Source organism: Tamandua tetradactyla, chromosome 7, assembly GCF_023851605.1.
Source record: "Tamandua tetradactyla isolate mTamTet1 chromosome 7, mTamTet1.pri, whole genome shotgun sequence".
In the NCBI taxonomy this organism is placed as follows: domain Eukaryota; kingdom Metazoa; phylum Chordata; class Mammalia; order Pilosa; family Myrmecophagidae; genus Tamandua; species Tamandua tetradactyla.
Window position 1 is genome coordinate 8,555,547 of NC_135333.1, and position 14,190 is coordinate 8,569,736.

Consider the following 14,190-nt stretch of genomic DNA (forward strand, 5'->3'; position numbering starts at 1 on the left):
TTGTTTTACAAAGGACTTTGCTTTACATTATTGACAATTTCTATACATAAAAAAAAAATTTTTTTCCATGATTAAATACACTCTAAAGAAGGGTTAATGGGCAGTACCTTGTTTTTTTATCTTGTTAGGGTGCTAACTAACTTAGTTATTCAATATTAATAATGTTTTAAAGCAGTCTTCCCTGTTCTTAAATGGTTACCTAAGGACCTCGAAGAATCACTGTGCATTCTACACACTTGAAAATGAGTCGAGTCTGATTTTAAAAAGAAAAGAAAGAAAATCCTATTTAGTTTCATATGGGCGTCTGTAGGCCATTTCTCACTTTTCTAACTAAATGATCCTTGACCAAGTAACCTGTGAAAATCGTTTTTGAGGTTTTACAGTATTTAAAATCATTTGGAAAGTATTTGACTAAGGAATGTGACACATACTTTAAGGAATAAGCTATTCTAAATGGGAAAAAAAAGTTATCATTTATATTTCAGTATGTCTTCTAACTTTACAGTGGGCTCCAAAAGTTGAAGCTCACTCATCCCACATGTTTGGATTTCTCGTGGCTCACTGCAGTTTTGGCCCTAGGGAGAATCTAGTCTACTATTAGGGAAAAGGAAAAGATGATTTCTAGACATTGAAATGAAGCATGTTTTCAGTATATGTTAACACTTTTTTTTCTTTTTTTTACATGGGCAGGCACTGGGAATCAAACCCGGGTCCTTGGGCATGGCAGGCAAGCACTCTTACCTGCTGAGCCACCATGGCCCATATATGTTAACCTTTTGATTCACATTGCAAGATGAGTGTTTTTTCGACGTGGATTTGCCCTCTTGAACAAAGAAAATGTTCTGTTAGTTCTCTAAGTGCTGTTCTCCCTGTTATTTTAGTGTCCTGGACTTGAATGCATTTGAGCGACAAAACAAAGCAGAAGGACTTGGAATGGTGACTGAAGAAGGATCAGGTATTAATGATCAGCTGTCCCGTTCCCCCCTGAAATGAATCCATTCACAATTATCTTTTCTAGCAGAAAGAGAAAAGGTCTCTCTAAAATTAATAAAATGCTTGTGATTCATTTAAAGGTAGATGATTAGACACATAGTTCACGCCCAAAAGCCGATCTTCCAAGTCAGTCATTAGCTCGTTTTTGTCCCAGATCTTCTGCCAGTGTCCTGTCCTCAACCAAACTGAAAGAAAGGAAAGAGCAATTTTTGTGATTTAGATGACTAATCATGTTATTTACAAGTGTGCTAAAATAATAGTTCTTAGAGTTTTTCTTTCTGTGTATATATATATATATATATGCAGGTATAAGATAAAACATTTAGTGAGCAATGCATTTAAAGCAGAAATAAACATTGCTGCACTCTCATTTTGGGTGATTTTATTAAGAAAAAAATTTCTTCAATATTCTTTGCTTTGATTCTTTCATGTTTGATTTTTAAACTAGTTTATTTTTAGTAAGGCCCTGTGTGTCTCTTTTTGTTTGGTCTGATTTGTAGTTGTAATTGGAACATTGGGTCTTCTGCAGTACTAATCTTCTGTAAAAATAAATTTTTCTCCCATCTGATATATGTAGTCATTGCTTGCCTTTCTGAAATATTTTAGAATTAACCTAATCTAGGTATCCGTACATTTTTGTTCACTCAAGTAGAAAAAGTATTAGCTGCACATTTCTTAAGGTACTTTAAAGTCCAACATTTATTCATATTCCAACATTACCACTACTATGTGACCCCCTATGTAAATAAAACTATCGTTTTGTTTTCTGCTTGGCATTTGAATGTGCAGCTTCAATCATCAAATATAAGGCATATGACTACGTAGTTCAAGAAAAGTCATAAGCACAACTTAGCGCAAGAGAAATCGTAAGCATGACTCAAAACTTACTTACGTTTTCTGAAAATGAAAATGGCATCAAGCCATTTCTCTCTGTTACGAATATTATTGTAACAGGAATAAGTGTTGCCTTGAAGGCCCCATCTTGAAAACATGAGCCACTACACATCTCAGGGACGCACTGCTTCTAGAACCTTACAGAAGACCCGGGCATTTTTCACCTATTTTGACGTCCCTGTCTAAGAATTATAAATCAGTTTCATTTTTTCCCTTCATTTATCACGTCATATCATATCATGCTGTTCCTGAGACTCTGAACAAAATCCTCTTCACCTCTCTTGATCACTATTTGTATCAGCTCCCTCCAAGGAATAGCGACCACATTTGTTTACACACTCTCCCACCCTCAGTCAGCCAGATACAGATTGGGATAAAATCTGCAAGTCCCATATCAGAAAGAACTTTGTGCGAGTGACTATTCTGATATGAGAATTATTTACATCTCTGCATATGATTTTGGTTTGATTTGTTTATTCTTTTTTAACAGAAAATAATTGTTCAAACTGATTAACTAGTTTCATATTTTATGTCCTTACAAATAGCAAGACAAAAACAAAATTTCAACTTCTTTTTTGTCCCCCGTTTCTTTTTCTGTCAACTACTGTAAATGTACTGTCCTTACTTCCTCAGTCATCACCCACGAGCGTGGTAATTATTTAAAAACAACTACCTTTTTCTTATTTGCACCTTTATTTTTTTTGTTAGCTTTTTGTATCCTTGATAGTGAAAGTTTTTGCGCATTTTTTCCTTGTATAGACTGTTTAAACAAGTAGACTCTTAATTTCATCTTTGTGCATCCTGTTATTTTAAAAATTTTTATCCCTAGCTTTCCTCCCTTTTTTTTTCTTCTTTCTATGAGCATATGCAGTTATTAACATACTCAATATGAAGGAGCAAGAAGCACTTAAATTACGTTATTGGATTTGTTTTGTTCTGTTTCTTTCATATGAAGACATTTCTAGTGGGCCCAGTGTTTGCAGTTGTTGTATAAATGAATGATAATAGAATGTGTGCTGTAGTCTTTCTGTGGCATTTTTGTTTCAAAAATGCTGTGGCTTTATGACTGTACTGACTGATGCACAGGAAATCACAGCAGGTCCAGAATGGACCGCAATGGGCTGAGTTTCTTCTTGGCCAGTGTGTGCTGGAATTTCCCTTTCACATGGGAAATTAGGAGATCTACAGGGATTTTCTCTATTACTTTGAAAATATCACAGATTAAAAATCTTCTTAAAAAATGAATTTTCATTCTTGAGACCACATTCGAAGAGCAGTATAAACAGTAGCGAATATTTACTCTCCAAACTGATATGATTATAAAGCTGGCATTAATATTTCAAAATGATTTCCAAAAGACATTCTACGCCGTGGCAATAAAGAAGGGATTAGGTTTTGGATAGGACCTGGTAGGTCAGCGAGGCTTTAGAGATTAGATTATGCTTTCTGGAAACATTTATTGCCTTCATCAAGAGATATAATGGAAAAAAGCAAGAGCAACTTCTTAGCTCTGTTAATATTATATTGTTTCAAGAATACCTAATCTGAGTCTACTTTTTGGTATATTTTTCCATTTTCTGTTACACGACCATCGTTTTGTTCAAGATTCTACTAACGTTAAGAAAAATGTGTACATTGTAGGAGAAGGAAGAAATCAATCATTCCCCCTAGGAGTGTATAGAAAAGACCGAAAAATCTAAATTTGTTAGTCATAACATCGTTTCAAATCATGAAGCTCAGTCATAATAGGCTGAGCACTGAGATAATAATCTAAATTGTCTCTTCCCTAACCAGCTTTCTTTATTAGTGCTATATCTCTTCATGATGATGATACTATGAGCACAAATTATATAGTCATGGAAATGTATAAACTTAAGTGCACTAACTTTTTGATACTCACAACACTCTGAGGAGGTAGATATTGTCTACGTTTTACAAATGTGGGGACTGAGACACAGGTTATGTGGCTTGTCCAGGGTCTCCAGGCTAAGTGCCAGAGCCAAGGCTGAAATGCAGGCACTCTGCCTCCCACTGCTTTATTTACCAATTCCAATAAACCTTCCAAAAAGTAACCTTTTTACCTGTCTTTCAGTATTATTTGGGGCTTATTACATGTCTACTCCTACTTTCATTGGTGTTTTTTGCCTCTTTGTTCCCTCTGAAGACACCTGGAAAATACTGTCCAATCTCTTGCCAATTTTTGGATTTAATATTAAAGGTTTAAAATCACTTTTAACTTTATGGTCATAATTTTCCTAATCTGTTATTGAGATACTACTAGAAAGTAGATGGTCTTCCAAGGTTTGTATTTGAAGATTTCAGACTAATTAATTATATTCTTGTATCTACTGCTGATATTGTCATGTAAGTTTGCCCTCTGTCCCTCTGTACCCTCCCCTTACTAAATTCCCCCCATTTCTACAAAAGCCTGGACTTCCCACTTGTTTCTATTAAAGGTTCTTCAGCGAGTGTGTTCTGTGGATTTGTGATGTGCTCAGTGTTATTCTTTCTGTAAGCTTTTTTATATGTGTTTTTTAACAATATAATGAAATTCAATTCCAAAAATCTGTATGAATATTAAGAATTTCATTCCAGTCTTGTATTTTATTTTTTTACCAGAATCATTTAACCTCATCACTAAATCATTATGAACTTGAAAGTGCAATTTTCCTTCTTATCAAGATTCTTCTTGGAATATAGTAAAAAACATTGCATTTTATTTTTTGATCATTTTGCAGTGGTTCTAGGCTTCATAAACAATATGAAGCTTTGAAGTTGATCTGATTTCTCGGAAATTTATGATTTTTTAAAATCACATTTAAAACATTAACTATCAATTAATACCTTTCCACAATTTTCATCTGTATCTGAAAATGTGTTCCATTGATGCTATTACTGATACATTGATAATGACTGCTTTAAAATTATGTGGAAGTAAAGCAAAATAGGTTAATTTTGAGTAAATTACAGTAATCCTTAAATATTGGCTATTCTAACTTTTAATTTTGAAATAATTTCAAAGTTACAGGAGAGTTGCAAAAATAATGGAAACCCAACACAGGTTGTTTGAAAACTCCAACACACCTCCACTCTTCTCCCCAGATACCCGGATCCACCGATTTTAATACATTGTCACTTCTATGCCATATCATTCTTTCTGTCTGTCATCTATCTGCCTATCTGTGTCTGTCCAATTTCTGAATATTTGAAAGCAAATTGCATGCATCGCACTCCTTGGAGACATAATACTTCTCTGTACATTTCCTAAGAGGTATTAAAGTGCAGTTAATCGAGTTCAAGGAAGTAAACATTGATATAAAGCTTACGTTCTGTGTTCTAATTTTTCTTTTATCCCAGCAATACCTTTTGAGCCTTTTCTCCATTCCTAGATTCTACCCAGTATCATATATTACATTTAATTGTCATTATCCCTATAGTTTCTCTTTCTTCCTTTGTGTGTGTGTGTGTAGGAACTTATATACAATATAAACCTTCCCATCCCAGTCCCTCTCAAGCATACCATTCATTGGCATGAATCACATTCACTTTGTTGCAATACCATCCATTTCTAACTTTCCCTTTGCCTCAAACAGAAACCCTGCACTAATTTTGCAATAACTTCTTATTGTCCCTAACCCAGTAACCTCTACTCTACTTTCTGCCTCTCTGAGTTTGCAAATTTTCTGATATTTTCTTTGTGATTTCCATAGAGCTTAAATTTGACATCCTCAATCTATAAAAATCTTGTTTGGTTTGATACCAATTTAATAACTTTAATGACATAAATAAACTATGTCCTTAGACCCCTCTGGCCCCCCCACCTCTATGTGATTTTGGCCACAGATTACATGTCTATGCATTACGTGTCCAAAATCATTGGTTTGTCGTTAAATTTTATTAAATTCATCCTTTAGATCCTATAAAGGAAAAAATAGAGTTGCAAATTAAAATAACAGTAGTACTGGTATTTATATTTACCCACGTCATTATCTTTACTGGAGATTTTTATTTCTTCATGTGGCTTCAGTCGATTTTATAGTGTCCTCTTGTTTTAACCTTCAGAAATACCTTTAACATCTCTTGTAGAGCAAGACTAATAGTGACGAAGTCCCTCAGCTTTTATATATGTGGGAATATCTTAATTTTTGAAATTAAGATATTCCTCATTTTTGAAAGACTGTTATCAAATATAGACTCGTTACTTCCTTGGCTATTTTTTACTTTCAGCACTTTAAATATGTCTCTCTACTGCCTTCTTGCCTCCTTGGTTTCCAATGAGAAATCAACACTTAATCTTACTGAAGCTCCCTTCTATGTCATATTGCTTCTCTCTTTCTCTTTGGCATTTGATAGTTTATGACATAGTGTGATGTCGATCATGTCTTTCGTTAGATTTGAGAAGTTTTCAGCCATTATTTCTTTCAATATTCTCTCCTCCTTTCTCTCTTCTCCTTCTGGGACTCCCACAAGAAATGTATTGGTACATTTGATGTTGTCTCACAATTTCCTCCAGGTTTGTTCACTTTTCTTCATTCTTTACTCTTTCTGCTCCTCAGACTGAATTATTTCAATATTTTTGTCTTCAGGTTCACTGATTCTTTCTTCTGCCAGCTCCAATCTGCTATTAAACCACTCGAGGGAATTTTTAATTTCTTTACTGTGGTCTTCAGCTGTTCCTTTTTATTATTTATATTTCTTTAACGGTGTGCTCTTTGTGTTCATCTGTCATTTTTCTGATTTCCTTTAGTTCTTTATGTTTTCCTTTAGCTATTTGGACATATTCAGTTCAAATATTTAGTAAAATATTTTTAAAACTTTGTCTGGAATGTCCAGGTCTGATCCTCCTCATTGATGATCCCTAATGTTTTTATCTTCTCTTTTTCCTGGGCCATCACTTTCTGTTTCTTTATATGTTTTCTAATATTTTGTTAAAACTTGGGCGTTTTGATATTTTCATATGTTATTGCTGGAATTTAGACTCTGAAGTGTCTGTCCTTAAGCTTGCAGTATGCAGTTCGTGTTATAACAGCGCTTTCCTTGAATACCAGGAGCTAACCTGAAAAGAAAAACCAAAGAGAAAAAGAAAGCACATTTCCCAGTCTTTGGAGGTTGACCTATTGAAGTGCTCTCCTTCAGGATATATCCCTCCAAGGAGTTTGGAAAATAGCTCAAGACAGCATAGGGGCTTCCCTTCTCCTTCCCACCCATGCTGCTTTTCTTGGACACGTGCACGTGCTCCTGGGCATTCTTCCATTTATGAGGATGCAGATGTCCCTAGAGAACAGTTTCTTCCTTATCCTGGGTACTGCGTGGGGTGTCTTACAGCTAGCATTCCCTTGCTCCTGGCAACATGATTTGCCTCCTTTCCCATAGCATTCTATAGCAGAGCTGGGTGAGCTGCCTTCTACACCCAGGCAAGATGTGGGACCGTGAGTTCCTCAGGCCAGACATCTGTGCACCCAATATGTGCACGAGGGTTACTCTGTTCTCTCTGGAGCCAGGAGGAGAGATCTGCGCTGGGTGTGTGGGCTGGCTCAATGGCTGGTCAGTGAGTGAACAGGGAGTGGCCAGCCAAGGCACCACAAGATGCTACTGCTTTTAAGTCCTTTTTTCTTGATCTAGCACTCATCCTATCGCTGCAGTCTTTTAACTCTTTTCCCAAGCCTTTAGAAACATATTTCTACCCATTCTTGCTGGTTGTTCAAAGTTTCTGTAGGGGATCAGAGCTGTGAATCATCTCATTCTGCCATCTTGTTCAGAGGCCCCTAACTTATTTTTGCTTTATTTTTTAAGGGTTGTCTCTCACCTTAGATTCTCAGAGTAGTTTCACTATTCTAGTCCAGTGCTAATATCTGGATTCTGACAATGTTATTGTGCCTTTCCTGTGAGTAAACTTTCACTTTGAAGAAAGCCCATGATCTCAGTTCCTGGCAGTATTGGGTTTTGTTAACATCCTTACATAGTTTTTAAACTTTGATGCAGCCATTTAATTCGAATGATTGCTTTGTATTAGATGCTGTCCTTGGCATTGAAGATACTTTGGGAAGTCAGTCTGGTGGCAACAGACTTAGAAGCAAATAACTTCAGAAGATTGTACCTTTGTCCTGAGAAAACACAGTTGATGTATTTAAATCTCAAAGATATGGGGGAAGCATCAATAGAAACAATATGGCATAAGTCTTGAAAGGAAAGTAGGAGTTAATCTAGTAGACAAGGAAGTCAAAGACATTCCAATCGAAGGGATTGCCCAAAGTGATCACTTATGTTGTCTTGGGATTTGAAATGGAAATGCACTTTAAACAGTGATGTCTGGTTGTTGCCTAAATTTGAATAGATGCCCTTAATGGAACTTACAGGTTAAATATCATACCTGTGTTCTCCTGATTCTATATTTTAGGAATCCAGGTCTTCTTTTGAGCTTATCACTTAATTGCATTGACATTTTTCATTTATTTTATTTATTTATTTATTTTTTTTGCATGGGCAGGCACTGGGAATCAAACCCGGATCTCTGGCATGGCAGGCGAGAACTCTGCCACTGAGCCACTGTGTCCCGCCCTCATTTATTCTTATTGTGCTTTGCATATTTCAAAGCACTTTTACTTGCTCCCAACAGCATAGTTGAAGTAAGCTGGTCAGGAGTTTGTTAATACCTTTATTAAAATGATGAAACTAAAGTTTATTGAAGTGAATTGACTTTCCTGAAGGGATATATCTAGAAAGTGGTTTTCTCCAGGTTCACGCTTGATGACAGCAAGGGAGTTCATGATTTGAATAATTTATAATACATGTGATAATTGTTAGCCAAAGATGTATCGATTTCTGACGTTAGCTTTACAAAAGTTTAGAAACGATGACATACTGGATTCAAAAAGACTATAGAATATTGAGATTATCTGTTTACTGCCTGTCTGTGCCGGTAGACTATGAACTTCTTGAGGTCAGGGAATTCGTCCCAATAGGCTGTTTATCTCCAGTGCCTCACCTGGTGTCTGGCATATCAGAGACTGACTGTCTGGCAGTGAGATGCTCTTGAGTGACATTTAACAATAAAGTATAGAGAAGCCTGATTCATCTACTCTCACTGTGCTACTGATCCTTTTATCTTTTCATTGCTAGGGATGTCGTCATGGCAGGAACTTGCATCAATGGGAATCTTAATTTTTTGGAGTTTATTCCTAATGCTATTATTTTTGTAGAACTGCTACTATTCTTTGTACTTCATTCATTAATTTTTGTTTGTTTTACGAGTTAAACTACTTTCCAGGTTTTTCTGGAGAATAGGCTAAGAACTGTGAACATGTCCTCAGATATTCTAAATATTCACTACAGATGTGCAGAAATTTGTTTCATTGAACTTACCAGACACGTGTACTTTCCTATTAATTGGATAGACCAGTTGTGACTAGAACAGATAGATGCCTATAAAAGTGTTAATTTGATTAGAACTTTATTGTAATATTATTTTCCTGTTAGCTTGAATAAATAAATGTTACTCCCAAGTTAAAAATCTGTATTTTGAAGATGTTATGGTCCATTAAAATCAAGATAGCTTTTAGAAAATATAAATGCATTTAATGAATATATTCAGATAGTTAGATTTGTCACCTAGGCATGCTGTTCCCATCTTTATTTAGTACTATTGTCATTACTACTACTACTAACTCTTTTACATTATATTTTTAAGATCTCCTATATTATAAAGAGCCAGTGAGGTAGACATAGTACATGGTTTTATGCTCATTTTATGGATGAGAAAACTAAGAGTCAAAGGACTAACTCAGCCATAGCAGCAATATTGAAATAATTCTCTATTGCAGTATTAGCAATCATAAGCTCCCTTATAATTAAAAATGAAAGCGAAGGGATGCCCTTCACAATATTTACATTTGGCCATCATGCAGCTATTGCAAAACATATTTTAAGATAGCAAGAGCACTTTCAACTATGTTTTACTCCACCTTATTATTTTTATTAATCTTAGCTTCCATCTTACAATGGAATTTCTTTTGCATCCATCACCTAATAGACTGTTGATCCTGTGCCTTCTGCAGACATAAAGCCATCATCCGTCTCTGTTTCTGTACCACTTACATGCAGCATGGGCAATGGCAGCATTTTAATCAGATAGTGATGTGTTTATTAAGCAAAAGCAGCCCGGTTTACACATGGCATCCCTTGGTGCTAAGTGAAGGCTTGTCCGTCCCGTCCCCTAACCCTCTCTCACTGTCCTGCTATGTGCAGTGTGTCATTATGTGAGTGAAGTTACTCGTATGTGTATTGATATACAGACTAGAAAATACTATGCATGCCAACAATAAATAGAACTTTATAGTATAAATCTACTGACATTATGCAGAGCATTTTCAGGTACACAGGAGGGTTATATAATTTTTATTTCAATGTTAACTTTTCTCAATTCTTTCTAGCCAGGGTTACTTATTTAACATTGAATGTATGAACATTGAAAATATTTAAATGGTTTATGAGTTGTTTTTCTGAAAAACCTTTTATAACAGACTCACATGGAAAGAAACTAAGAGTCCATGTAGCTCATATTTTATAACATTTGGTCTCTTCTTGATTAAAATAGTTCATGAAATTACAGTAAATATCATGAATGAAGAGTTTATTTTGCTTGTTACTCTAAATGTTCTCCCTTCCTCTCCTATCCTGTCATGGATTGAAACCACTGAGGAATGAACTTCGCAGCCATGAATTAAGATTCAAAATATTATGCATTTAATACTCCCCTTTTGACTTACATACTTGGTGATATTATTTTGGTCACCAAATAGCATATCTTACAGGCTAACAGGGAAATGAGTACAGTGATTTTATGTACTTTTTTTAATGTTTATATTAGTTTTCAAAATGGTTTTGCTTCCTAACCCTACCATTATATGAAGCCTCTCACTTTGAAAGTCACAGACTGCGGACTGGTAAGTCCATCAGTTCTCTGTCATAAGATCATAAGCTCACTTGTAATTTTAGTTAAAGTTAATACATGACCATTGCATATTTTTCTTTCTTAGTCCAAATTATTTCCAGTCTGTGAAAAGTTATTCTTTTTTTTAAAAACATAAGTACCTCCGTTCACTTGCTAAATAACATTATCCATCATTTTGCTTTCTAAACAAGTTTAGATTCTAGAGCACACACTCATAGTGTTGAAATTTTTTTTTCACTGACACTTTGTCTTTAAAACCAGCTTTCATTTGTGTGGTTTTGTTTTTGTTGGTTTGTTTCTTTGTGTTTTTCCTTTCAAAGTAACTCGTGATCAATATTCATTTAAACTGAAATACAGGTCAAATATCTGAGTCCTGTTCTGAGGCTTCATTCTTGCCCCACAAATATTTTTTTTAGTTTTGGTTGCTGCAGAGTAGCTTCTCTGTATCTGTAACAGTGGGATGTCTTTCTTTTTCTTTCGTTGTTATTTTAGCTCTCAGGTTATGAGCCACCAAAATCTTTCATTTGGTCTGATATTTAGAATGAAGTCTGTTTGCCAGTTCCCACTCCTCTGGGAGTATTAGTCCAATCAATCATGTTTCTATTTTAGGTTTCTGAAGTATTTAAAAAAAATTTTTAAGTCACTAACCAAACTGATGGGACAGTTAACGAAAATGAGTCAGGGCAGGCCGTGGTGGCTCAGCAGACAGAGTTCTTGCCTGCCATGCCGGAGACCCGGGTTTGATTCCCGGTGCCTGCCCGAGCAAAAAAAAAAAAAAAAAAAAAAGGCAAAAATGTCTATTAATTTACAGTTTTCACAAAAATCCATTTATTATTTTTTAATAAAAGACTTTTGGCCCTGTTTTATATATACATTGACTGCCTTTGCATTGAATCATTTGATCAGACACTGGGAGAAAAAGCAAACTTAACACTAACACTTGAACGAGGTGTTTAGATCATGCCTACATGACTTAGCAGAAAAAAGAAAAAAAAAAAAGCTTTAAACTTTTAGGCTGTTTATAAAATGTTGCCAAACCCATGCTGCTTTACCTTTAACACCAGAAAATATGAGTGTTAAGATTCAAATGTTCTTTTCTTACAAAGAAAACGTACATCTATCTGCCAAGCGCATGGTCTTATGAGCTTCAGATAGAAAAGTGGCTATGATCTGTGACTTTTTTGGTTCCGAACAATGCTAGATTACCAATGCAAGTCTCATGAGGTGGGGATAGAAAGGAAGGACAGGATAGGGCGGTCGATAACGTTTAATCCATCTGACCTTTCTGCAGGAGAAAAGGTCCTGCAGGATGACGAATTCACCTGTGACCTCTTTCGCTTCCTCCAGCTGCTCTGTGAGGGACACAACTCAGGTTTGTGAGATCCCAGACTGATGCTTCCCAGAAAACATATTCTAGCAATTCCGATTTTTATCCTTCCACATCTTGAATCAACAACTAATTCTTCAGCATAGCTATGTATGTTTGGAGCCCCGTGACCAGTTCTTTATATTGCTTTGCAGCTTTCAAAGTCCTTTCAGAGCCATTTCGCTTCATCCGTATCAATTGTTCTTATGTTCAGGAAGACAAGTGATGGACGGGGAAAGATATAACTTAGACAAGTACATTTACAGAAATATATAGCTTTATTCTTTGGTGTACTACTCTTCTTTATCTAGGGAATGTATATACCTTCACTGTATTACAAACATGATGTATTTCCATTGTTTATGTATCTAGCTATCTATCAGGCTTGTAGGAGCTGTATCTTGATTGTATTTGTTTTTCCTCAGCACTTAGCATATGATTATTGGATAAATACTTAAATTACTATATCCTATTACAGTCACAAGGTACAGAATTAAATATTAAAGCAAAGGACCTATATAGCAACATATAAACAGACTCATTTCCTACAGCCTAAGGGCAAAAAAATAAAAAATAAAATAAATAAATAAATAAATTACTATATCCTGAAGGATAGAAACACTTTTCAATCATTCACAGAGCTCTAGAGCTATAGGAATCAGGAAAGCGCAGGCAAAAATTGAATATTGGTAATCCGTGGCGCACCAAGCTATGTTTTGGGAATGATGAGTTAATTTTTATGAACACTGTAAAGTATGTAATGACAAAATTACTCTTGGCTGTAATTATTTTTTTGTAAACAATATCCTTGGCTTTTGTAGTTTTTCAAATAACTGAACTCATTTTAAACTTTTGAGTGTGCTGTAATAACACTTTTTGATCTTATGTAGATTTTCAAAATTACCTGAGAACTCAGACTGGCAATAATACAACTGTCAATGTAATCATCTCCACTGTGGACTACCTGCTGAGAGTCCAGGTACATCACCTTACGTGCTAGTCACAAATCAGAAGCAGCTAGATTGGTTGAAATTATATAGCGGAGTTGTTTAACTGTCGTGGTTTAATGTGTTTTGATTTATGACAAGACAGAATACTTCAAGATGTTTTGTCTTTGATACAATCTTTTACCAAGTCTTAAGGCAAACTGCCACTGTTCTGGCCTCAGAGACTGATTCCTTACATTGGTCATTATTTTCTTTGTGTAAGTGGAAATTTTTGTTCCCTTCATTTTTGGCCTGAAAATATTTTAGGGTGGTGCAGCGGTGGCTCAGTGGCAGAATTCTCGCTTGACTTGGATTTCATTCCTGGAGCCTGCCCATGTAAAAAGAAAAAGAAAATATTTTAAATTCATTTTCATTTTGTAAAACACTCAAATACTCAGCTCCTTCATTCTACAACTGCTAGATACAATTGGGGAGTTCCTAAGAATGGGGAAAAGGCTTTCCAACTACTTACTATATGCTAAAATTTGAGAGACTAAGGTTAGGTTAATTATGACCCCATATGTCTGGGGTCACATGTCCATGGAAACAATAAAAAAGATCCCATCCAACAATATGTTTCAACTGTTTTAAATTTGAATTAATTTTCAAATTCAATTTAAACCCCCATCACTTAAAACTCTCTCTAGTATCATAATTGTGTTTTACATTGTCAATAAATCTGTCAAAATGAATCTGAAGGTATCAGCCTCTTACGTAATGAGAGACCTAAACAACTTTCATTGCCCACATTTATTTATTTTAAAAGCTGCAAATTCAAACTCTCCATTTTTTTCCCTAATTATTCAGTGTGAGACAGCACAACACTTTTCAAATTAAAACTTAATAGGAAAAAGTCAGTCTCTGAAGCAAATATATCAAAAAGTGTTGCCAAAATCTATCCATTCATTTTTAAGCGTGTCTCAAAACCCAAGTATAGTTTATACCCTGAACTAAACTGTTATCCATTTAGCCAACTAAAATTCCTTTAAAATGTAAGTTAC

The 14,190-nt window shown here is 35.2% G+C and overlaps 1 protein-coding gene across 2 annotated transcripts in view; it reads left to right on the forward strand.

Annotated features, from left to right (window-relative positions):
- The window catches only part of RYR2 (ryanodine receptor 2), a 779,580-nt gene that overhangs the window by 710,333 nt on the left and 55,057 nt on the right, over nucleotides 1–14,190 (forward strand). For both annotated transcript variants that reach the window (XM_077168436.1, XM_077168435.1), the window contains 3 exons: nucleotides 882–955; nucleotides 12,129–12,209; nucleotides 13,094–13,182. In XM_077168436.1, coding sequence (XP_077024551.1) covers nucleotides 882–955; nucleotides 12,129–12,209; nucleotides 13,094–13,182 — 244 coding nt within the window. The remainder of the gene's footprint in view (nucleotides 1–881; nucleotides 956–12,128; nucleotides 12,210–13,093; nucleotides 13,183–14,190) is intronic.